Below are 27,727 nucleotides of genomic sequence, written 5' to 3' on the forward strand. Positions count from 1 at the left end.
ACTCTCTGCCTCAGTTTCCTCAACTATAAAATGGGGATGTTACTAGCACTTTCTTCCCAACATTGTTGTGAGGATCAAATGAGATAATATTTGTTAAGTACTTAGAACATAGCAAACTCTTTTTTTTTGTGGGGCAATGGGGGCTAAGTGAGTTGCCTAGGGCCACACAGCTAGTAAGTGTCAAGTGTCTGAGGCTGAATTTGAACTCAGGTCTTCCTGAATACAGGGCCAGTGCTTTATCCACTGTGCCACCTAGCTGCCCCAAATAGCACACTCTTAATAAATGCTTGTTCACTTCCCTACCCCTCTCAAAATTTTTTTTGACTTCCCAAAGTCAAGTTTCCCGGAATTTACTCTCTATCTGGGGAAGCTGCCCTTAGTAACTTCTGCATGGATCAGTCTTCCTCCCATGGCACCTGCTATTTTCTATTGGAATAACTTTGCATAAGTTGGTAATTATTCCTGTGTAATTTTTTTCCACATGTTGATGGAAAATTCCCCTGAGAGGTGGACTGAAAAGCAGAAATGGCTTCGTTTGCTGAACCACCAACAAAGCTGGGAGTCACAATCTTATAAAACCTGTCAACCCTTAGTAAACAACTCTTTGTTTTCTAAGGCAGACAGAGAGAAACAAAGGAGCCCCCTCTATGTAAACAGGCAATCCCTAGTGCCCAAGAGCAATCATCTCATTAAGACCTGCTGCTGGCTTTTATAACTCTCTCTCCAAGCAAATGTCTGACACCTGACAGCCTGCCCAAGAGAGAGTCTAAACTCTAAGTCAGACACTCCCCACTCATGAGCTTGACAACTTCTTATAGCCCTGAGAACCTGTAATGTGTCAAGTACTAGCTAATGTATGGGCACAAAACTCCAGGGATCAAAGACACTGTAGGAAATGATCAAGTCCACCCCATTTCCTATGGGTATGACAGACACCTCATTCATTTTTGCATTCCCAGTGACTTGGCACATAATAAGTGCTTGTTGATTGATTGAGCTTGCTATACCAGAGGCCAGGAAACAAATTCAAATTCCATCTTAGAAACTTGCTAACTGAGTAAATCACTTAACCTCCTTGAGCCTCAGGATTACTATCTATAAAACAGGGATAATAATCAGAACCATTAGAAGCAATGTGGCATAGTGGATAGAGATCCTCTCTTAGAGTTAGCAAGACCTGTGTTCAAATTCCATCTCGGATACATCTTAGCTGTGTGACTCTGGGCAAATTATTTAACCTGCCAATGCCCCTAGACAATTCTGTAAGCATATAAGTTTCAGATCATTGTCAGTTTTCATTGGCGGAGGGACACAGTTTCCATAAAAGTCAAATCACAGGCCCTGCCCTCTATCTCCCCTGCCTCCTCCCCCGCAAAAATCAGAGCTAAAACTAGAGCATGGCCACCAAGTATTTGTCCTAAAGTGCCAAATTCAGAGGATCTTGACCTAAGTTTTAGTCAGCAGAGAATTGCAGTACCGGCTAAGTACTAAGCACAGTGTTAAGCACTTAGGATACAACAGAAAGGCAAAAACAGTTTCTGTCAAGGACTTCACAATCGATTGGATCTTAGAGTCAGTTAACAGCATAGAAATAGTAGAGTTTAGCACAGTTAGCAAAAATAATTAATTGTACTAGGAAGCTCCCATATGCTGCTTCCTCTTCTACCCCAGACTCATCCTATGCTCCTTTATTCCATTCAGTTTTGCCCCATGTGTAATTTACAGTGTTTCCTGCCCTGGGCTCAAACATTTTTAGTTATGGCTCTGTTAAAATGTTGTCTCTATTAATATTAGTACTGACAATTAGAACAATAGCAACAATTAATTCCTACCACACAATATTGTTGTACATTACCTCTAAATATTATTAATAACAGCATAAATGATAATAAAACTGCCTATCTCACAGAAGTATGTGGGCATCAAATGAGATGATGTATGCAAAATGCTTTGTAAAGTATAAGATGCCATCTACAAATGAACCATCTCTACAAAGAAGAAAATGGTAGGCTTCTTTTTTAATGGAATAAATGGGAAAATTAGACTTATACAGATATAATGAATTACCTAATACCTTTTATTTGTTTATTATTTTATATTCATACATGTTTCAATGAATGAATTGTTTTGAAAAATTATTAAGAATTTAATATGGGGCAGCTAGGTGGAGCAGTGGATAAAGCACTGGCCCTGGATTCAGGAGGACCTGAGTTCAAATTTGGCCTCAGACACTTGATACTTACTAGCTGTGTGACCCTGGGCAAGTCATTTAACTCTCATTGCCCCACAAAAAAAAAAAGAAAAAAAAAGAAAAGAATTTTATATGTCCCAGGCAATGTGCTAAGTATTAGGCATAGAAAAACAAAAAGAGAGACAGCCTTTGTTCTCAAGGCCCTAACATTCAGATAGGAGAAGACAAAATATACAGGAGAATAGAGGCCAAAGAAGGAAGTTTTGCTCTGGGTGGTCCTGGGGATGGTGAAGTGATAATGTACAAGGCTTCAAATTGATGGGGCCTTTTGAGAATGCTATTGCTAATGTTAATTTGACTATTAAACCCAGAAGAAAAGGTGGAAGGCAGAGAGGTGGCATCAGGCAGATAGATGGAAAAATGGTCTGGGTGGATGGCTATGTGAAGTTAAAGCAGGGTACTGGATACTGTGGTCTAAGGAGGCTAGTTTGAACTCACTCATTTGAATCCACTAATCAAGAAGGCTCAGTCCTAGGTCAGGAGAGAAATTCAAGAACATAGTGGATTAATCCACAGAAAGGATTAAGAGCAGGGATACTGGAAATACAGGTCTGGTGTAGAGGGGTGCTATCATTGATAGGCAGATGGAGAGATAGACTGGGTGGTTTATGAAGTCCTAACTGATTTTAACACAAATTCACTTATCTCCTTGATGATTACAAAATTGTGTATGTGTGTGTGTGTGTGTATAATATAAAAGTTAGTTCTACATGTATATGTATCTATATATACATATCGTCACAGGGGAAATAGGTCATGAGGATCCTTAGGTATTCCTCTGTAAAGAATTATACTCTTGGGGCAGCTAGGTGGGGCAGTGGATAGAGCACTAGCCCTGGAGTCAGGAGTACCTGAGTTCAAACCTGGCCTCAGACACTTAACAGTTACTAGCTGTGTGACCTTGGGCAAGTCACTTAACCCCAATTGCCTCACCAAAAAAAAACCAAACAAAACAAGAATTATACTCTTGCACACAATCCAATTAGAATAAAGATGGTCTTTTATTTGGGCACTAGAGGAAGTGACCAAGAAGAAAGTCAAAGACTTCCCTTCACAGGAAGGAGATGACTTAGAAACATTCTCCTCCCTAAATGGAAAGGAGACCAAAGCTTTTATAGAGGATAGATGGGGTGACCACCTGGCAATGGAAAGTTCCTTTTGGGGGTGGAGTGGGAAAAGCTTGAATGAGGGGTGGGATGGGAAAGGCTTCTGGAGTTATCTCTGTACCCTGGCATCACCCCAGGTCTGGTGGTGGTTGCAGTGGCCACAGATTGCATGAGCTTGGTAGCCCATTGTCCTTCCGTGTTTACTGCCTTCACTGGTCAGGCTACTAGCTAGTAGATCTTAAAGAGACAAAGACTGAAGAGACTGAGTGGAGAAATAAGACCAAAAAGGGAAGAAGGCTTAGGACTGTGGTGTGTGTGTGTGTGTGTGTGTGTGTGTGTGTGTGTGTGTGTGTGTGCACACGCACGCCTGCGTATGTGTGTATATATGCATTTGTATATATAGAGTCACACACACACACACACCCCTGGCACACAGTAGCTACTAAGTAAATGCTTACTGACCTACTGACCCCCACAAAGTCGAACTTCATTTGACAGGGTTTCCAATCCCTTTACCATCTTGGCTGGTCTTCTTTGGACATGTTCTAACTTGTCAGTTTCAATCCTAAAATGAGGTCTTCACAACTTAACATGATACTCCAGACCCGATTTATTAATCTTATTCTTATTAACAATAATAATAAAGGAATTACTTATAATAGCTAGAGGGAGGTCAGTCTGAAAGCAAGTCCAGGCTTTGGTTTGGGCTGGTGATCCTATATTTGTTATTTGGGAAAATGTGACTCCCAATCCAACTATTTTCTCACTGTATTGCATTGCCTTCTACTGTCTCCATTTTAACAATACCCCATTCCAAATGACATTACCAGCCTCTTTGGCTCTAAAGTGCCCAGATGTAAAAGAGGGCTATGCTAAACCTTGGCAACGTGGTACCTATCACAAAGTTACATGTTAAGATGATATTGCCAAGGGGCAGTTAGGTGGTTCAATGGAAAGAGCATTGACCCTGGAGTCAGGAGGATCTGAGTTCAAATATATCTTCTTCAGACGCTTACTAGCTGTGTAACCATGGGCAAGTCACTTTGCCCCAAATACCTTCCAAATAAAAAAAAAAAGATTTCATTGCCATGTACTCTATGGCTAGGTTTATACCAGGAATGTGGGATTACTTCATTATAAGGAAAACTATAATGAAGCAAACCATGTTAATAATATATCAATAGATGCTGAAAAGATTTTTGATACAATCCAACACCCATTTCTGCCTAACACTCTAGAAATTAAAGGAATAAATGGATCTTTCTTTTTTTTTTTAATTTTTTTTTTTTTGGTGGTGAGGCAATTGGGGTTAAGTGACTTGCCCAGGGTCACACAGCTAGTAAGTGTTAAGTGTCTGAGGCCAGATTTGAACTCAGGTCCTCCTGAATCTAAGGCCGGTGCTCTATCCACTGTGCCACCTAGCTGCCCCAAATGGATCTTTCTTTAACATAGTAAATAGGATTTATCTAAACCCAAGATCAAGTACTGAGAAAAGTTAAAGGTTTTTACAATAAAATCAAGGGTAAAGCAAAGGTGCCTATTATTACCACTACTGTTTAATATAGTCCTAGATATGCCAGCAAGGGCAATACAACAAAAGAAAAAAATTGAGGGAATAAATACAGGCAAAGAAGAAACAAAATTAAAACTTTTTGGAGATGCTATGATGATGTACTTCAGGAACGCTAGAGAGTCAACTAAGACATTAATTGAAATAATTAAAACTCCAGCTAAGTTGAAGGCTATAAGATTAATCCACATATCATTAGGATTTCTATATATAAAGCAACAAAACTCAGGAAAAAGAGCTAGAAAGAGAAATTTCATTTCAAATAAATACAGAAGCTCTAAAATATTTGGGAATGAAGTTACTAAGATCCAGCTAAGGACTATTGGAATCTAATTATAAAACACTGGCAAAAATAAAGGCAGACCTAAAGGATGGGAGAAACATTAATTGCTAATATATTGTCCAAGCTAATATAATAAAAATGATAATGCAACCTAAATTAATTAGCTTATTTAGTGTTGTACCAAACACACTGTCACAAAGAATATTTTATAGACCTAGAAAAAAAATAATGAAATTCATATGAAGGAACAAAAGGTCAAGAATTTCAAGGGTAATAATGAAAAAGTGGGAAGGAAAATATGTCAATACCAGCACTCAGACTGTATTAGAAAGCAGTAATCATTAAAACAATTTGGTTACAGTGAGAGAGATTGAGAGACAGAGAGAGATCAAGAGAGACAGAGAGACAGACGGAGAGTAGTACAACAGATTAGGTCCACGAAAAATAGAAGGAAACATTTATAACTGTTTGATGTGGCCATAGTCCCCAGTTACTGGGAGAAGGACTTGCTTTTTGACAAAAACTTTTGAAGAAACTTCAATTTCTATTGCTTGTTTAAGGTGGTTTGTGTGTGGGTAATTTCCATTTTCCTTCTTTTTCTATTACTCAAAATCCTTTTGTCAACTGTAACTCCATGGTGGCAGCTGATTGGTCCCTTGGATGGACCTCTCAGAAACCTTTTACACTTTGAATCAATTTTCCTGATTTTGTTGTCAAAAACCAGGAATCCCAACTTTGTTTAATTGGTCTCCTTTCTTATCCTCTTTGAACTAGTCTAATGGTTCAGGGTTAGTTGTTGCTAATTAAAGTTGTTATCTTTATTGCTAGCTTTGATCACTTAGAAGCTATCAAGAAAATAGAATCAATGAAACATTAACCTTTAATATATGTGTATACAAAGATGAGAACAAAAGAAAGTTCAGAAGGGGACACAAGCAGAACTGTCTTGATGTTTTATTGATCTCATTTGGGTTTGTTTTTTTTTAACCAGTCATTTATGGGTATATTTTCCATCCCCATCTCCTATTTCCTGCCCCGCAACAAAGCCTCATTGTGAGAGAAAAGCAAGAAACAGCAATTATGTATACAACATTATTCTTTCATATATTCATATATTTAGAGATGGAGTGAAACTTAGAGGTCATCTAGTCTAAACTCTTTCACTTTACAAAGGAGGAAACTGAGGTGCAAAAGGGGAAAATACTTAGTCACAAAGAGATGGAAATTGGCAAAGCAGTATTTGAAATAAGGTCCTGGGACTCTAAGTTCATTATTTCAAGTTCAGTCTTCATTATACCATACCACAATACCTCCTGTCCATAGAGCCAAACTTTGGGCAGGTATGCTGGCACACCCTGGTAGAGCATTGTTTGATCATTTCAGTCACCTTCCCATTTAGGGTTTGCTTGGCAGAGATACTGGAGTTTGCCATTTCCTTCTTCAGCTCATTTTAGATAAGGAAATGGAGGCAAACAGGGTGAAGTGACTTACCCAGGGTCACACAGCTAATACGCGTCCGCGGCTAAACCTGAACTCAGGAATCTTTCTGATTCCCAGCCCAGTACCCTATGCACTATGGCGCCACCTTGCGGCCACTATAGGGTTTGCCAGACACACCTGGCCCAAGTTCTATACACACCTGGCCCAAGTTCTATGCACACCTATGCATTCCATTACTGCTCTGTAGTCTTTTGTCTTTCTACCAAGAAGAAGGAGATAGATTTCATTATTTATTCACAAGGACCATGACTAATTTTAAAAATAGAAATCAGCTTCAGTTCAGAGGTCTGTTCATTTACATTGCTGCAGGCATAATATACATTATTCCTGTGGGGATGCTTATTTTGCTCTGCATTAGTTTTGACCAGTCTTTCCATGTTTCTCTGCATTCCTTGTAATTTACATTTCTTATGGCATGGTAATATATCATTACATTTGTATGCCATAATTTGTTCAGCTATTCCCTAATCAATAGGCACATGTTTTCTTTATAATTCTTTGTTGCTATGAATATTTTAATATCTATTAGTCATCTTTCACCCCATCCCCCTTTTTCTACCTCCTAAGGGGTTGCTGGGTCAAAGGTTATGAACAGTTTAATTACTTTATGTGCGTAATTCCAAATAGTTTTCCAAAATGGTTAGAACAATTCACATCTCTATCAATAATGTATTAGTCAGATCTTCCAATACTGATTGTCCTTTTTATTGATTTGTGGGATGTGAACTGAAGCCTCAGAGCTGATTTATTTTGCATTTCTCTTATTGTATTCCACCACAACCCTTAATGAAACAAAATTGTGCTCACTTAATTTCATCTAAAATGTTGCTCCTGCTCTTTTCCTATTAAATTTCACCTGTGGAACATCTCTTCTCAGTGGCCAATAGTAGTCACCCAGCATATATATTATGTTTTTTTTTTTTTTCTGTATCTGTCAACTTATTCCAAATACAGTAAGAGCATTTGGTATACCCAATTCACAATCCTAATAAAAGAGCAATTGCTTTCATTTTCTTCTGTGGTAAAATAATGGAATTTGGCAGACTGATTGGAATGGGCCACACCTGTCCTGTCCTGAGTGATGTATGCTGCTGATGTCAGCAGGAGAAACCACTCTTTGATCGAGTTTGAAGGACCTCCCCTTTTGGGGGGAGGGAGAGTAAACGCTTGCTGAGGGGAGCTCAGTCTCTTTCCAGTTGGTGAACTGTGGGAGGGGATAAGAGAGAGGTTTTTTCTGGGCAGTTTTGTCCTGTGTGCCCTGGCTGCATAGCTGTTTCCTATTGAAGCTGCAGACCCCAGGTAGTGAGTTAATAAATGAGCCCAGCTCTTTGAATTAGCTTAGCTGGAAGCGAGTTTGGGAATTATGTAGGCTTTTGTTAGAGTTAGGGGGATTATCCATTTTTCTTTTTCCCTATTCCCTTGTCTTTGACTTTATTAATTTCACCTTTGCTGTGTATTTTATTCCCATTAATAAAACCTGATTCGTTTGTGGAAAAGAGGCTGTTAATCTCCTTTCTTATTGGGATGGGAGAAATATCTAAAAAGGCAGTTCAGAAGGGAGGTAGTTTTGGACCTAGAGGTCCCTCATTATTTTCTGAACCCCAGTATTACAGCAAGCCACCCAATTAACTCTCTACATATTAAATTTGGCTCCCACGCCTCAGATGTGACAAAGATACTTTTCATACTTTTCAAGAGACATTTCATGTTTTGAATATATTTGAGGCCTTTTTCTAGGAGTTTCTACTATTATAACCTATAATCTAAAAGTTCAGTTTGTTTTTTTAAATGTTAAGATCATTAAAAAGGTTATTTTGGCTTACTTTAGTTTTTAAATGAGGATCTGAAGAGCAAAAGGTGACCAGATGGAGGCTAGTCTCCTATTTGGGTCTCCTACCTTGTCATGCTCAGTCTCATCATTATGATCTAAATCTAACCTTCTTCTTTATCCAAATTCCAAGTTTCTGCTAGTTTTGGTATAGGTAGCACTTCATGGTATAAAAATAGTCTTATGATTGATGGTAGATTTGAATAGTTTAAAAAAAATATGGAGGCAAATCCCTGTTATTTGTTAAGCAAAAAAATGGTCATCTATTGAACCATCTTTTTGTTCTTTACAAATCAGAGGAACCACAAAAAGCATGTGACAAGATGTGTCTCTCCAACCAGTTGGCACCTAACACTACTTGGGCTGAAGACAGTTTAAGTGAGAGGCCTAAACCTCATATAGCTCATCTACTTTACAAACAAAATAGAATTCACATATTTTAACTAGTGGGCTAAGGTTTTATTTCTGCTATTTGAAAGTTAGTTTATAACATAGACAATTTTTTTTCAAATGATTGACACATTTACAAGGCAGACAAAGAATTTAAGGACTGCACACAAAGTCTACAAGGTATAAAGCCCTTGAGAAAATAGGATTAGAAATAAGAAATGACACTTGTTACACAATGACAGAACAACCTGCTGCATATCCAGAGTTTCACTCTCTGATTGAACACACGTGAATGTATTTTAAACTCTCTTGCTACATAGTGTGTAAGGCCTTCACCAAAATTCAAGAACTAGCCAACTCTACCTTCCTCTAACTTATTACCTTCTTATCTTTCCCTCCACTGATTGACCAAATCATGCTTTATCTTTGATCTTACATGGCAAAATTTATATCAGAATTAGTGGGCTTGGTCAATAAGGGTAGATGATAAAAAGATTACATTCACATGTTAAAAACAAGCATTCATGGGTATTGATAGTTGATGACTCTGATTCTTTGCACTTCCACCCATTGTTTCTGGTTCTGCCTTGTAAGGCCAACCAGAGCAAATCTAATTCCTTTTCTATAGGCTTTTAGATACTGGAAGACACACATAACATCATGATAAGAGCATGGAGTCCCAGAACACCACCAAGCCTGCTCAGTGAAATCTGCAATAACTGTAAAGAAATAAGTCTAATATTTCACAAAATAGGATATGGATCTGGGTGAGGAAGCCATTGAGTTAATCAACCATCACAATTATCTTAGTTTTATAGGTGAACAATAATTCGTCGAAGACTTCATGGATCAGCTGGCAATTAAATTGAATCTTGACAAATATGTTCCTTTAGATATGGCTGCCCATTTTATCTGTTTCTGAGGATTCATTCCCCATATCTTCATTTCCCACTATTGGAAAACCCCAGAATGTGGGAACCCCAAATTAAAAGTCTTCATTGACTTGGGGATTCCATCAAAACTTCTATCATGATAACCCAATCCACAGCTTACAAGGCCACATTTGTTCCTGAAAGGATTTTCTGCCAAGTATCCTAATAGAATTACAAACCACACCATATCCTAGGGGTGAGGGATGGTAGCCACCTGTGCAAACACAGATAAACTGGTTCCACATAGTCATGTATGTTATTGAACACTGCAATTGGATAGCCTTCACTGATAGGATATCAGCAGTGGAGGTTGCAAGAGCAGAGAAATAGTGTAAACAAAGGCTTGGGATGGAAAAAGTAAGATCTCTTCAGAGGATATTAAGTAATTCAGTTTGGATAGATAGTACATGATAAGGTGTAGTGGTAATAGAGGGCATTGGTTGCAAGGCCATGGAGTTTGAACTTTATTTAGTTGGCACAGACAGTGAGACAATGTAGTACAGTGGACAGTGAAGAATTTGGAGTAAGGAATAGTTTGGTTCAAATCTCCCCTCAGACATTTACTATCTGTGTAACCCTGAGCAAGACTCTTAACATCTCTGGGTCTAAGATTCTTATGTAAAATAAGAGGGTTGAACTTGATCTCCTCTATACACCTTTCCATTTCTAAATCTATAAAGTGATTTTCTATGATCAGGTGATTTTTTTCAGGTGTTGCAAGTACTTAGCTCCTGGTCCAGTCTGGTGACCAAGGCCTCACTCTTGGATGAGGTTCTGGTGGCTGAGACTCTGGTACTAACCAGGTTTCTGGTGTTGAGGGCCCTATACTATGATTATGGAGGGCTGAAGTTTGTTGAACTTCCTCACCCTTTCTAGTAAGCACAGTCCCCCAAACTGCTTCCATGGTAATGGAAGGCTGCAGCATTGTTGATTTATTGGTTGATAAAGCTTCTGAGGAAGGGCCTAGTGACAAGAGCATCCTTAAGAGGTTACAAAGGGCTGAGATCAGTCAAGATACAATTGAGGAAATTGCCTTGTACTTTCCATGATCTCAAATTTTGCAATAAGTAACTAGCTCTTTAAAACAGATAGTCTTGGGGCAGTTAGGTGGTACAGTGAATAGAGCACCGCCCCGGAGTCAGGAGGACCTGAGTTCAAATCTGGCCTCAGACACTTGACAACTTACTACCTGTCTGACCCTGGGCAAGTCACTTAACCCCAATTGCCTCACCAAAAAAACTAAAACAAAACTGATAGTCTCCTTGTGGTGTTAAATACAAATCAGCTATTATCATGCTCTCAGGAGGATCAGAACTATAAGTAGCCAACAGAGAAGTGGGAAGAGCATAGGGGGTGTAAGCAGGCTGCTGACTATGACTTATGTACACAAGTTATGGAAGATCTATTATTCTCTTTTCATTGAAGTATGCTAAGCCTGGTAGTACCATTGATACATATTCCCTTTTAACTCTTTACAGTAGAGAATAGGAATAGTAAAGTTTGTATTCTTAATGGCAATATAATTATTTATATTATTATATAGCATATAATATGTTATACAATTGCATATTATATAAATACTGTTATATAATATAAATATATTCTATAAGTATATTCAACATATTTATTAAAATTAATATAATATATTAATGATAAACAATAAATTAAAATATAAAATTTATAATCAATTAAAAACAATATACTATAAAATATTATATAAATATATTTTATTAAATCATAATTATTTATATCATTAAGCAAATGATTAAAGAAAAGCAAATGATGTAAGAAGCATCATTGAGAACATTCATTCCTGGAAAACAAGGCCTAGATCATATAACAAGAGTGAGGAACAACAGGTAGGCTGAGAGGTTCATTGGTATCCTGAGATATTTAAAGAATTTGAGGAAATTCTCCAGCAATTTGGGTGGGTATTTTTTGTTTTGTTTTGTTTAGAATTTTTTATTTACCCAAATTACATGTCAAATACAAATTTTGACATCAATTAAAAAAAAAAACTTTGTGTTCTAAATCCTCTTCCTCCCTCCCTCCCCACCCCACCCAAGAATTCAAGCAATTCAATATAAGCTATACATAAGCAGTCATGCAAAACATTTCCACATTAGCCAGGTTGTGAAAGAAAACAAACAAAAACAAAACTTCAGATAAAGGAACTAACAAAAAATATGCTTCACTCTGTATTCAGATACCATCAGTTCTCTCCCTGTAGATGGATAGCATTTTTATAAGACCTTCAGAATTGTCTTGGATCATTTCATTGCTGAAAATAACCAAGTCATTCACAGCAGATCATCTCACAATATTGTTGTTATTTTGTATACAGTACATTTCACTTTGCATCAGCTCTTACAGGTTCTTCCAGGTCTTTCTGATAGCATCCTTTTCATCATTTTTTAAAAAATAGTAAACTACATTTATGTAGTACTTTAAAGAGAGATTTCCTTACAATAAACCCATGAGGTTGATTATTGCAACAACAGTAATAGATAACATTTATATAGTACCTTATACCTGACAAAGAATTTTCTTCATAATAATTGGGTGGGTCTTTCATGAGGTGTTGGCAGAATATACAGAAAGGAAATTGCAAAGGATGAGAATGTGTGTTTCAGATGTGATTGGCTTTATCAGTGGGAATGTCCATATCTATGAGATCATTGGCCCATTTTAGTATGGAAGTATATATAAAGGAAAGGTAACTAAGGGTGGTGACAGCAGAAATGAACGAAGCCAAAAGGATGGAGGGAGGGGACTAAACAAAGGGAAGATCAATAGGACATATTGACTAGCTGGGGATAGGAGGTGAGGAAGAAGGGAGAGTCATGGATGATGGCTTGACCACGGGCTGAAATAGATACTCCTGTTTAATTCCTCTTCTAGTCATTGTAGCAATTAGAACACAACAGGCAGTTCTATGGATCCATGAGTTAAGCAATTAACACATAGCACAGTGCTTTTTAGCTCTGGCAAGTGTCTTTCTTGGAGCTCTGCTTTCTCATCTATAACATGGGACCACCATGGCCTGTGAGTGTATATAGTTAATATAGATAATTCTTTCTAGACACGAGGTGCTTTATAAACCTGTGTTTTCATTACTATGAACAAGTCAATAGGGATGGAGAGAGAAGATTAGGAGTTGATGTCCTGGACTTGTACTGGTCTACTAGAGAGGCTAGAAAACTTTAGGAAGCTGAAAACTGGAACTAAGAAATCCCATGAGCTCTTGGACAGATGTTTTTTTTTTTTCACATGGTCTGTTGCCAGAGTAGACTTAGACCTCCTTCCTGTTGTATAGTTCCTGTGAATTTATATTCTGTTTTTCATACCTGCTTAGCAAACACAAGTAAACCAAAGATATAAAATACAGGAGAGGTGCATGTGAAAATGAAGCCAGACACCTATAAGCTAAAGGGTAGGATCAGCTTACACATAACCTGATCTATTTAATCATATGATTGAAAGACTTTGTTACAGGATTTAAAAAATTTGTTTATTCATGTATAATTTCATGCTATGTTGGAAAAGAGTTCTGAACTTGGAGTCAGGAAGGTTGGGTTCAAAATGTGACTCCCCAAATTATTATATTGTGACTCTGGGCATGTCACTTTGATTCTCAGAGCCTGTGCCTAATTGTTTGCAAAACAGAGCTAAAATAATTGCTTTACCTACCTCATAGGGTTGTTGTGAGGATGTGACTTTATAAGGCATTATATAAATAGGACTTATTATTAAATTTAAAAAATAATTTTAGCAGCAATATCTAGCACATAGTACTTGATATGTGTTTTGTAATTGATGAATTCATAGCTCTTACACACTAATAGGGGAATATAACATAATCAGTTGACAAGAACATTACATTTTTTAATTTGGATGACCTCTGTGAGGTCAGTTTCTATTTCTTTTATCTTCTCCCCACTTTGTGTTATGAAAGGAGAAGGTAGCCATACTCCATTCTGCAGGTATCTATAGTCCTCATCCAGAAGCATGGTACAGAAAAAAAAGAGTACTGACTATAGAGTCAAGTGCCCTGGGTTCAAATCCTGTCTCTGGCAGTTCACTATCTGAACTCAAACTAGCCACTTAGTCCACCTGGGTCTCAGTTTCTCATCTGAAATGAAAGCAGTTAAACTAGATGATCTCTGCCCTCCCTTCTAGCTTTAGAAGGATGATTTTATGATCCAGCTATTCGTTAGGAATGAAGTAAGAGCATGTTGGTTAGGATTAAGACTCAGGGTCCTGGGATGGTACAGGACTCCATCTTCTAGGTTCAATAGTATATTTCCCAAAGCCTTTGACTCATCTATCCTACTCTATCTTTGTCTTTTTTCTTAGAATCCTAAAATTGCAGAGTTTGGAAAATAGCTCGGAGATGATCTCATTTAGCTTCTACCCTATATAAGAATTCCCACTGCAATATTCCCAAGAAGCTGTCATTCAGTTTCTGATTAAACATTTCCAGTGGTGGGAATGTAAAGAGGCAACCCATGCCATTCCCAAGACATCACCAATTGTTAGAAAGTGTTCCGCCATGGAGCCCTGAAGCAAGCCTTCTTGAAAATAAGGAAGAACATTCTTCTTTATTATAGAAAACAAACGGAATTGATATGGTTGTTGTGGGAGACTTGGGAGTGGGAGCTGAGCATTCTTATCATGGGAAGAGTATCTCCTGACTGCTAATCCCCCTCCATGTTGGTATAAGGCTGGTATGAAGCAGAGTCTAAGTTCAGCCTACCTTCAGTACATTAAGAGGCAGCAACTCATGCTTCATTTTGAGACAGCTAAGTGGTGCAGTGGATAGAGTACTGAACCTCCAATTAGGAAGATCTGAGTTCTAGTTCAGTGTCAGATATTTCAGTGTCAGACAGTTGTGTGATCCTGGACAAATCACTTACCTTCTGTCAGTCTCAGTTTCCTCACTGGTAAAATGAAGATCATAATAGCACCTCCCAGAGTTATTATGAGGATGATATGAGACAATATTTGTAGGATGCTATACAATGTTGTTGTGATTATCATGATTTCATGTTACTACCCTTCACATACTTTCCCAGTCATCAGATTAGCCACCTTGCTATTCCCCAGGCTCAACATTCCATCACCTACCTACACCACTGTACAGGCTGGCCCCCATTCCTAGAATACTGTCCCTATTCCCCTTCATCTCTTGATGGTTCAGCTGGTAATACTACCTTCTCCAGAAAGCCTTTCCATCCCATCCCCTAGTTCTTAGTGCTATCATGTAGATATTTATCAGTTTACTGATAAATACTCCTCAGGTGAAGGGGACTGGATAGTCTGATTGTGTGAGAGTTATGATGACATGGAATAGAAGTGCCTTGGAGAGACTTTGGGAATGAATACACATGATGTAACTGGTTCCAGACTGGTCACCACATGGGTCTTTGATTGGCCATGAAGGCATTCAAAAGGACACTAATTAACCTCTGTCTTCCCATTGGTGGGATTCCTTGGTGGATCTCTGCTCTTGATTTTGAGCCTTTGCTGATGGCATCCAATGAAAGATAATGCTGTTAGTGGAGAGCCCATGAGCCCTCTCCCTTTGAGGCCAACATAAGGTCCCATGAAAATGGGCCTCTGTCTTTTGCCTTTCCATTTTTTATTTTAGGTAAAGGATATTAATCTGGAGGTTCTGACTATATGAATTTCAAAATACCAGGAGAGTGATCCTATGGGAATTTGAACATTGAAGCTTCCTAGCTTTCCAATTTCCTAGAATTTCAGGATACAGGAATCTGGAAGTTGAATTCATGTAGTATTTTGCAGTCCAGCAATGATGTTTTGAGCTGTGAGGACCTTATGGAGGACTCAACAGAGAGCAATATTATATTTTTATATGAACTTGCCTGGACCAAGTCTATTAAGATACTGCTAAATCTGAGTCCATTCTCCTCAAGGCCAATGTGGTATAGGGGAGAGTGGCCCTCAAAATGTTGTGGGCAAAATTTTTCTGCTTTTGTTAGTGTTCTTTTTTCAAAGTAAATATCCCTTTTCAAAAGCTAATTGACATTGTATGGTTAAATGGAAAGGGCATTAGCCACTCATTGGCATCTAACTGTGAGAGGAGCAAAACTGTTGGAGGTTTGAGCCAATTGTATTCGGAAAAAAGACTTTCCGCCTCCTGAGGGTACCCCTAGAGCCCCAAGGGGGAGATAGAGGCTCTGAGATAGAGGATCAGGGCATGCTCACTATAAAGCTAAGCACTTTGAGGAAGGGGCTATTTAAAAAAAAATTTTTAAGTGAGGCAATTGGGGTTAAGTGACTTGCCCAGGGTCACACAGCTAGTAAGTGTTAAATGTCTGAGGCTGTATTTGAACTCAGGTACTCCTGACTCCAGGGCTGGTGCTCTATCCCACTGCACCACCTAGCTGCCCCAAAAGGGGCTATTTTTAAACTGCATTTGTATTCCTATAGCCTAGCACATTGGCTCGCCCATAACATTTAGGGACCAAACATATAGTAAACACTTAATGAATGCTTGTTGATTTGACTTGCTGAGTAGGAGGTTAATGAATGGTGTTGGGGGGGGGTTCTGAATTAGATTTTATTGGTGATCAAACAACCCTTTCATGTTGATCTTTTGTTAATAGACACATAATCCATTCCTGGATAGCATGGTATAATGGAAAGATGGCTGGATGTGGATTCAGCAGAGATCTGGATTAGAATCCCACCTTGGACACTGTGACCATGAGCAAGTCATTTGAACTTTCTTAGCTTGATTTTCCACATCTATATAATGGGGACAATAATATCTGTATGCCTACCTAACCGGGTTGTTGTGGAACTTAAATGAGACAATATGCTTTACAAATCTCAAAACACTCTATACTTTTCCATTATTTTTCTTACTACTATACTGATTTTCAGCTAAGTAGGAGCTTCCAGGGCCTTTGCTCCACTAGCCCTTTAAGGGTCTCAGGATTATCTCTAAGCCATTAGGAAGCACCCCAGTATGAATTTATTATAGGTATCATGGCCAGAATCTATAAAACAAATGCTGACTCTGGTGACAAATGACTTGGTTTAATCTTACCTCTAGCACTTAGTACCTGTATGACCTTGGACAAGTGTCTTAACCTTTCTTGTCTTTAGCTTATTCATCTGTGAAATGAAGGGGTGAGACTAGAAGGCATCTAAAATCCATTCCATCTCTAATGTTTGGGTGGAGGCACTCAGGGCTAAGTGACTTGGCCAGGGTCACACAGCTAGTAAAAATCTCTAAACCTCTTATCCATAGGGAAATCAGGAGGTGATCTGGCTTCAGAGGAATGAGAGGTAAGATGATAAATTTGTCTTAGACCGGGGAGGTATTGACAGAACATTACAGCAGAATGTTGTAGGTCCCCAGGGTGCGGAGGGGAAAGAGCAACTGGAGACTTGGGGTCAAATTCCATATCTCTCACTAACTAGCTGTGTGACCTTGACCAAGTCCTTTCTTCTTTCTTGGCCTCAGTTTGCTTATCCATAAATAAGAGGGATTGTATACTCTCAAAGATCCCTTTTAATTTTCTGTTGCTACAACTGTAGCAAAATCAATAAATCAAGCTTGAATTTAAAGTTAGTGGTATCACAAAAGAGAAGACTGTGTAAAGGAATACCTGGATTATAATGTAAGTTACCTCTTTTGTTTGTTTGTTTGTTTTGTGGGGCAATGGGGGTTAAGTGACTTGTCCAGGGTCACACAGCTAGTGTCAAGTGTCTGAAGCTGGATTTGAACTCAGGTCCTCCTGAATCCAGGGCCTGTGCTTTATCCACTGCACCACCTAGCTGCCCCAGTAAGTTACCTCTTAAAGAAAGCCTGCACATTTTCTCAGCAGTGAGGCTAGGAACTACTAGGAGATGGTTCAAGATACCTACTTCTGTGAAACAGAAAGTGTCACCTGACACTTTTAAAAAGGAAAAGCACAAGCAGGTCAAAGTCTCCAAAGAGGTTTTCAGCTGCTTGTCAAGAAACAGAAGAAGCTCATGGCTGAGAAGAAAGCTTGCCTTTGATGCCTAGCCTGCCTCCAGCTTAGGTCTTTGATTAGACTTAATAGAAGAGTTTGGTCTTGTGTCATCAATTTCTCCACCCACCACATGGAGAGTACATTTCGGGGCTATTCCAAGGCTTACTTGGGTACTGAGTGACTCTATAACCCTGCCAAAATAGAAATGTTATAAACTCTTCAATGCTATAAATATAATCTTGCTTCTCTGGCTCAGCACCTCTCTGAGAAAAGAGAAAAAAAAGACAAGTTCTAAAATAGTCTTGAGGTCTTAAAATAACAAGAGAAAATATAGCCATATAGCTTTATCTATAAATCTATACACACATTTACACATATTATTCATGTGTGTATATATGGAAATATATGTGTGTGTGTATATATCTATATATCTATATATAGAGAGAGAGAAAGAGAAAGTTCTAACGTCTTAGTACAATTTAAAGTTTTAATAGTTAAAACTTTATTAAGACTATAGGAGGGGGCAGCTAGGTGGCACAGTCGATAGAGCACTGGCCCTGGATTCAGGAAGACCTGAGTTCAAATCCGGCCTCAGACACTTGACACTTACTAGCTGTGTGACTGTGGGCAAGTCACTTAATCCCAATGGCCTCACCAAAAAAGAAAAAAAAAAGACTATTGGAACACCATATGTATGTGCTTGTGTGTATGTGTGTGTATATATATATATATATATATATATATATATATATGTGTGTGTGTGTGTGTGTGTGTGTGTGTGTATGTATGTATATATGTGTACACACACATATACATATATACACATACATACACACATATATACACACACAAACATACATATATGTATAATCACACACACACACTCTTCTCCATATAAAATGGAGATGTTCCCAGTGTTAGTTCTTCCCCAAGGAGACAGATCTATGGGAATCTTTGTTGTGGACTTATGTTACTACATTAATCTGAGCCACAAAAACAAAAACAAAAACTTGCATCTATTTTAAGCAAGTCCAAAGACATGGCCACAATGGCAAAATTGGATGTGATCCCCATCATTCATGATCTGTCCTTGATAAAAGAGTGAGGGGGTCTGGTTGTTTCAGATCTTTGACTTGAAAGATCAGCTCTTCCCTTCATCTACTCCAGAGAGGGGAAACTGTACTTTAATTATGGGGTACCTAGTTTGGTTTTATATGTAACCTCAGTTGTCCATCTCATTTAATAGACACATTTCTCTCTCCAGAAGAAAACAGTACTACCAGTTTTGCAGCCCCTTCTCATAAATACCTCAAGAAATTTAGTCAGTCAATAAAAATTGTAAATATGACTACCATGTACTAAATTCTGCATGGGGCCCCATCTTGGGCCTAGGAAAACCATGTTTCTAGTCACAAAATCTGGGTTGGAAGATACCTTTTGGACATAATGGTGTAGCATAAAGGACCCTGGATTTGGAGTCAGAAAACCCAGGTGTGGTAATTAACTTTGGGTCTACCTGTGTGACCTTGGTCAAGTCACTTAACCTCTCTGTCTCAGTTTCCCCATATGTTAAAGAAAGGGCTTTTTGAAAAATTAGATTAGCCCTCTTTCAGTTCTAAATCTATGATTCTTTGGTATATGAGAGGGATCATTACTATCATATACCTGAATATTAGTCTTTTAACCTTCACTCAAAGGCCTACAACGAGAGGAAAACTAGTACTTCCAAAGGTATCCAATTTTCCTTTTGGATAGCTCTAGTGATTGGGAAGCTTTTCCACACATCCAGCCTAAATCTGTCTTATTGCAACTTTTACTCACTACTACTAGTTCTGAACAATGTGGCTTAACACAAGTCTCACCCCTCTTAGGTTTGTGAGGACCCTTAAGAGCCTTGAAATCAATTATGTTCCCCAAAATCTTTTTTCTCTACGCTGAATACCCCCAGTTATCTCAACTTATTCTCATATAACATGAATTCAAGATTATTTACCATCCTTTTCATCCTTCTTTGCTCTTTCCTGCTTATTTTCTTATCAATATGACTCAAACTCACCGTTGGTCTACTCCACTTAATGTTTGGAATATTTTTTTCATTTATGAGTCTCTGCCCTATGGCACTGTCATTGGCCGGGAACATGTCATCTTTGAATAGTTTGCCGCTCCTTAAACAGTGATCCCTCAAGGAGGTGAAGTCCTGGTTTTTGAATCTTACGATGCTGTCCATGGTGTTGGAATATCTTTGTTTCATCTGGTCACGGAACATGGCCTCTCCAAAGAATAAACCCTTTCTCTGGAAAGAAAGAAAAGATTTTTATGAGACTGAGTCACCTATTCTTTCAGGGTCTCTTCTGGTTTATTCCATGCATATGAAAATGTTCATATAGCACTGACCTCAACATGCAAAGAGGACATTGTGAACCCAGTCAAAGAAGTGGGTACATTTGGGGCACTGAGAAACTTTTTCTTTGGCTCTTCTTTTTTGTGGGGCAATGAGAATTAAGTGACTTGCCCAAGGTCACACAGCTAGTAAGTGTCAAGTGACTGAGGCTGGATTTGAACTCAGGTCCTCCTGAATCCAGGACTGGTGCTTTATCCACTGTGCCATCTAACTGCCCCCGCACTGAGATACTTTTACAAGTAAACCTTGAATCCCTATGCTACATTCTCTGAATTAGAGCTTCCTCCTTTTGTCTTCCCCTATTCTCTCAACCAAGGGAATACTGGCTTTGGATAAAAGTCTGGATTTGGGGTTTCCCCTAGAGGAACTCATTAGGGCCAGAATTCTGACCCTAATGGCAAGGGACTCTCATCAGCTGAACTAAACAGTTTCAATGAAGAAACATTCATTCAATCAATTATGCTATCAACATTTATTATGCACCTACTTTGTTCAAAGCATGATGCTAGATATCATATGTACAAAGATGAGTAAAATATGGCTCCTACTTTCAGGAAAATTACAATTTAAGGTATGTGTATAAATCATTATAATATAAAATATAACAAGTACATTAAAAGGTTATGAATAAAGTTCCTGAAGAGTTCAGAGGGGGTACAAATCACTTTGTCTTGGGAGTAATCAGGGAAGAATTCCTTGAAGGGACTGGAATTTGTGCTGCTTAGGTCTTAAAGGATAGGTAAGATTTCAATGGATATATTAAGTATGGGGGTAGTATACAGAAGGAATATAGGCATAGAGAATATAGGTAAGAACAAAAGCATGGAGGAAAGTAGTTAAGTTTTGGGAAGCATAGACTACTATGTTAGTCTGCAAAGGTATGTTTGGAAGACCTTGAAGGGCAGGCTAAGGAGTTTGGATTTTATTTGGTAAACAATGGAAAGGTATTAAAGAATTCTAAACATGATTAGAATTATGATGTAGGAGAATTAATCTATTGGTGTAGAGCAGGATTGGAGTCAAGAGATTTTAAATTCAGGAAGAACAGTTAGGAGAAGATTTCATTAGATAAATGAAGAAGTGCTGACAGACCAAACTAGGGTGATGGTCCTGGGAATGGAAAGGAGAGGATAGGTAGCATAGATACTTCAGCGGTTGACTTTATAGGATTTTCTTGTAGGATGTAGTGTATAAGAGAAAAGGAAGAGGCAACATTCTCTTGCATTTGCTACTCGCTGGTGCTAGAGAGAATGGGAAAGACAGAGACAAATATTCCTGTCAGGAATACCAGTGAGAAAGGCAGGACAGAGGAAAGTTTGTCTCTGTTGTCCAGAAATGCATTTCCATTTGTACCTATCCAGTTTCAGCTTTGCTATCTTTCTGCACCACACAGGGAGCTGTCAGAGAATATCCTAGCTCCTCATTCTCCCAGGATGGCTTCTGAAAGATTCCAGCCCCACACTGTAATCATGCAACAAGGGAAGCCAATGTATATTTTCCCTTAGTCTTTATTTTTGCTTTTCCTGTTTGTGTAAACCCACCCCTCCACCAAAAAAAAAATGAAGAGTGTGTGACCAAGGCCTGTGAAAGACAGATACCCAAGATCACTGCCACAAGGAAAGACCTTAAAAAGAAGGATATCATTCCACACTGAATTCTTAAAAGCCACTGTACATATGCAGCAGCTTTATTTACATCCTAGGGCATGGCATGGTATTGTGGAAAGAGGGCTAGAGCTGAAGTCAATAACATCTAACTTTAAATCCTATCTCTGATACTTTACTCTCTGTATGACCCTGGGTAAGTCCCTTAACATTGCTGAGCCCCAGTTTCCTCTCTATATAACTGGGATAATGATATAGGTACTACCTACATTACAGGGTTGTTTTTTGGTTTTGGGGTTTTTTTGCAGGGCAATGGGGCTTAAGTAACTTGCCCAAGGTCACGCAGCTAGTAAGTATCAAATGTCTGAGGCCAGATTTGAACTCAGGAACTCCTGAATCCAGGGCCGGTGCTTTTATCCACTGTGCCACTTAGCCGCCCCCATTACAGGGTTGTTAAAAGGCTCAAACGTGATTATGTATGGAAAGCATTTTGCAAACTTCCAAGTACTCAATAAAAGTCAGTTCTACTTTACTTAGAGGGAGGTATGGCCTAGATAATGGCTATAGAGTTGTCCTCAGTACCAGAGCAGTTCAAACCAGTTCAAACCAGTCTAAACCAGTTTAGACAAGTTCAAAATAATTTGGATGGGGGCAGCTAGATGGCGCAGTGGTTAAAGGGCTGGCCCTGGATTCGGGAGTATCTGAGTTCGAATTCAGCCCCAGACACTTAACACTTGCTAGCTATGTGACCCTTGGCAAGTCACTTAACCCCCATTGCCCCGCAAAAAAAAAAAAAAAAATTGGATCAGTTAAAACCGGTTTAGACCAATTCAAACCATTCAAAATTAGGTCAGAGTAGTTCAAACCTGCTTGAAACACTTCAAAGCAGTCATTTAGGCTCTTCTTACTGGTTAAGACCAGTCAGAATTAGTTTGAACCCATTTAAACCAGTCAAAACCTATTTAGACCAGTTCATACCTGTTTAGACCAGTTGAAACTGGTTGAAACTAGTCTAAATCAGTTCAAATCAGTATAAAACTGGTTTAAACCAGTGAAAACCTATTGATTACATTAACTGGATGAAATGAAACGAAGCTACCCAGGCAAATTATTTGGATTGGTTGAGGAAACTCAGCCATGTCAGATGGGGTTTGTGTAAAACAACAAATCAGTTAAAAACCCAAATATAGAAGGGCTGGGCTAGGCTGGAAGTGAAAGCATTTTAAAGTGCCCAGGATGCTTGACTTTAGGCAACTCTATAATATTCTAAGCTGAGGAAAAATGGCAACCTGCATGGACAGAGTTTCCTTACCCTGGAGTTAGTTCCTTATGTCAGTGAAGTCTGGTACAATCCCGTTCCTATGCCTATTATTATTATTATGTGGTACTACTTCCCTAGGTATGACAGAAAAACAGAGAGTATAGACAAAAGGGATTAGTAGAAGACACTTAGTCCTCACAGGAACACTGAGATATTAGGTATTTTTTTTTTTTAGTCAATAGCAAGTACTTGGCATTGAAGAGCTACTCAGACTAATGACTCAAGTTCCAGGGTGGAACTTGGAATTTATGGTGTATAATTGGGAGTTTTCTTCAAACTTTGCTATTTGAAAATCTAATTCCCCTTTTACCTTTCTTTCTACATCTATAAACTGAACTGGGTTCTTGCCTTTAAATTACAAGATGAACCCCTGGCTGCTCTGACAACCTATGTCTTTCCAAATTCAGTAACTATTGCAGCAGCTACATTCTAGTGCATCTAGGGATCAAGAGAATCCCATGTTATAGATTGTTTGTGGGGAGGGGGGGTGTTTACATATGGACCAAGGTGGGAATGCAAGACATATGGTGGCATCTGCTGTAAAGCCTATGTATAGTAGACTGAAAGAATGAATGTATAAATGAATAATAAATGAAATAAATAAAAATTATTAGTAAATGATTAATGAATGAATAAATGAACAAATGAATGAATGAAATGGTATTCTCTGATATTTCCCCACCCAATTCAACAGCATAAATTTTTTTACTTGGATACAAGGCAAGAGACAATTCTTTTTATGCAATCTTGATGAATTGACTATGAATTTATTTGATCTAATTTCAACTGAGCCCTCACTGCAGCAAGGTAATCATTCTTCAATCCCTTCCTTATTGATTCTCCTACCTATTTCCTAAAGAGGTTATTTAAAATCTTCTTTTCTCTCTTCAAGTCCCCTATGCTATTCATTCCTTCTTTCTTAGCAGAGGACCTAAAGTTATACTTTATTGAAAAAACAGAGAATGTTTTCTGTGAGCTCCCTCTTATGTCCTTCCTTGATGTCATCTCTAATACTTTCTTTACTCCAATCTCTGATAAAGAGGTGATCTTTCTCCTTACCAAGTCCAACCCCTCTATATATCTTCCTATTTCATCCAGAAAAATGCTTCCACAATTATTCTTCTCCCCTAACCCCACCAATCTTTCATTTCTTCCTTTTTATTGGTTCCTTCCCTGCTGTCTACAAACATACCCAGGCCTCTCCTATCCCCAAAACAAAAACAAATCACAATAATAACAAAAATGGCAGCAGCAAAACCTTTTCTCTTGGCCCTATAATTGCCTCAAATTCTCAAGCTATAGCTCTTTTCCTTTTCTCAGACAGGCTCCTAGAATAAGTTACCTTCTTTCATTGTCTCCACTTCATCTCTTCCCACTTACTTAATGTCTTGCAATCTGACTTCCATCTTCATCTCTCAACTGAAATGTTCTCTCCAAATATTCCAATAGTCTTAATTTTTTAAAAATAAATTTTGTTTTTATAACACCTTCCTTTTCAAATGTAGCCCTTTCACTCTCCTACTCAGAGCTATACTTTTTAACAAAGAATAAAAAAGGGGAAAAAAGAAACAGTTCAGGAAAACTGATCAACTCAACCACTGAGTCTGACAGTATTTGTAATCCTCCAACCTGTATTTCTCCACCTCAGCAAAAAAGGAAATGAAGTATATTTTGTCATACTTATTTAGGCCAAACTTGGTTATTGTAACTGTACAACATTTTTTATTGTTTCCATTTACACTATTGCAGTTTTGTGTATATTGTTTTCTAGGTTTTAGCTTCTTCATTTTACATTAATTCATATAAGTCTTTTCATTCTTCTTTGAATTCTTCATATTCATTGTTCCTTTGCTGTAATATTCCGTTATTTTTAGCATAGGGATATTCCATTATAGTCTGTATAATAATGTTTCATTCAATTTTCATGTGCAGTTATGTCCCATTAAATCTTGTACCCCCATTTTTAGCCCTTCCTTAATTTATGGACATGTACTTTATTTCCATTTCTTTGCTATTACAAAAAACAAGTATGACTAGGAAATTTTTATTGTATATGGGACCATCATTTCTGTCTGTGATCAATTTGATATAACTTAGCAGTGGGTTCTCTGGTTCAAATGATATGAATACTTCTTTTTTGCATAATTCCAAATTGCTGTTTAGAATATTTAGATGAATTCATAATCCCATCAATGAAGCTAAGGTACCCATCTTTCTACAGAACTTCCAATAATCTCCTTTTAAAATTCTTTTCAATGATATTGTCAAATAACAGGCTTTTTCTTAATTCTCGTTCTTAACTTCTTTGCAGCGTTTGACAAAGTTGACTCTCCTCTTCTTCTGGTTATTCATCCCTTTCTGTATCTTTGTGACAATGCTCTCTCATGGTTCTCCTCCTAACTGCCTGACTACTCCTTTTCAGTCTTCTTTTCTGTATCATCTTCCATTTAGCCCCAGCCCTGACTGTGGATATACCCCCAATTCATCCTGAGCCCATATAGATTTCTCTTCTTGATATCATTCATTTCTGAGTTCAGTTATTATCTTTATGAAAATGACTCCCATATCTCTATGTTTTCCCATTGTCTTTTTCTTGTGCTCTAGTCCTGAATCACTATCTTTTGGGTTTTTTGAATGGGATGACTCATAGGCATCTCAAAAGTAAAATATACAAAACACAATTCATGATCTTTCCCCAAAGCCTCTCCACAATTCCTCACTTCTCATTTTCTGTCAAGTGAATCACCAAACTTCCAGCCATCTAGAGTTTCAACTTTTGAGTCATTCTCAACTTCTCCTCTTTCCTCACTTCAGATACCCAATCAAATAGACAAATCTTGGGGATTCAATCTTCACATTTCCGGTATCTGCTCTCTTCTCTCTATTCACATGGCTACTACCATAATAATAGCTAGCACTGATGTATTGCTTTAAGGTTTTCAAAAAGCTTTACAAATATTAACCCATCTGATTCTCACAATCACCCCGAGAGGCAGACATTATTATTATTATCCCTATCTTACAGCCGAGAAAACTGATACAAAGAGGGAAAAATAACTTGACTAGTCATACTGCTAATAAGTGTCCGAGACCAGATTTTAAGTCAAGTCTTCCTAACTTTTAGTCCAACACACCATCTACTATACCATCTAGTTGCTCTAGTTCAGGCTAGTATTGCCTTTTATGAGGACTTTTGCAAAAGCCTACTAGTTTGTCTCACTGCTTTCAGTCTCTCTCCCTCTCCAATCTATCCCTTATACAATTGCCAAAGTAATATTCCTAAAACACAGAATTATGCCATCCCTTGCTCAATGGGAAGAGAACTAACACTTAACAACAATGATGTTCCCGACACTGTGCTAAATGCTTTACATATTTCATTTCATTTGATCTTCACAACAACTCTGGAGGCAGGTGCTATTATTGGACTCATTTTACATTTGAGAAAACTGAGGCAGAAGAGATTGTTGCTTGCTCAGGATCACATAGGTAGTAAGTGTCTGAGGCTGGATTTGAAATGAGATCTTCCTGACTCTAGGCCTGATTCTCCATCCACTGGGCTACCTAGTTGCCTAATTTAACCCTTCTGTCTTCCTATTACTTCTAGGATCAAGTCAGATTCCTCCACGTGTCATTTAAAATTAACTACAACCTGACTACTATCTACCTTTCCACCTTTATTACATATTACTCTCATTCACACAGAACATATATAGTACAGTCACACTGACCTCCTATCTCTATGATTTGGAATAGGTTATCTCCCATACATTGAATTAATTCCTTCTTTCTCTTCAAATCCTCAGATTCCTTCAAAGCTCACCTCAGGTCAAGTGACATCTATATGAGTTCCTTCCTGATCCCCCCACTTATGTAGCTACTAATACCTCACTCCCTCCAAATCACTTTGTAGTTATTTTTTACATTCATATTCACATACACTGTATTTCCCTACACAGAATGTTAGCTCTATGAGTGCACAGATTGTTTATTTTTTGTCTCTCTGTCTCCAGTGCCTAATTCAGTGCCTGACAGATCGTAGGCTTAAATAATTGATTAAATAAACATATGAATGATTAATTTTCCCTCTCTCTCCTCCCTTTTCCCAGCATAATTTCATGTTGGCCCTCCAAGTGGACTTCTATGATTCAGTGAATGAATTACGCATTTATTAAGTGCTTACTATGTGCAACTCACTGTGTTAAGCAAAAGAAACAATCTGAAAAGTAAGACTGCCCTTGCTCCTAAGAGTTCACATTCTATTGGGGGAGACAATATAGATGGAAAGTTTCAGTTGTAAGGTAGTTGGAAAGATCCCATGGTTCTTAGGGTGCAGCTGCAAAGTAGTTGGTAATGCCTCTTCGGTAATTCCATTTCCCCTATGTAAAATATCAGCTTTTGACATTGAAATATTTTGGGTGACAAGTCTTTCTTTGGTTCTTCAGTTGTGGTGGCTGAAGAACCTGCATCTTCACAGGGGCTACTTCCCACAATCATAACTGAGGGCACTGGGATGCACATATTGAATTTTCTTCTAAGACTTTTGGACT

General features: G+C 38.2%; 1 protein-coding gene across 1 annotated transcript in view; it reads right to left on the reverse strand.

Annotated features, from left to right (window-relative positions):
- The window catches only part of CAPN13 (calpain 13), a 118,647-nt gene that overhangs the window by 72,570 nt on the left and 18,350 nt on the right, over positions 1-27,727 (reverse strand). Inside the window, exon 2 of the mRNA XM_043980997.1 lies at positions 19,908-20,144. Within this exon, the coding sequence (XP_043836932.1) occupies positions 19,908-20,144 (237 nt within the window). The remainder of the gene's footprint in view (positions 1-19,907; positions 20,145-27,727) is intronic.

This window comes from Dromiciops gliroides, chromosome 2 (assembly GCF_019393635.1).
Source record: "Dromiciops gliroides isolate mDroGli1 chromosome 2, mDroGli1.pri, whole genome shotgun sequence".
NCBI classification, from domain to species: Eukaryota; Metazoa; Chordata; class Mammalia; order Microbiotheria; family Microbiotheriidae; genus Dromiciops; species Dromiciops gliroides.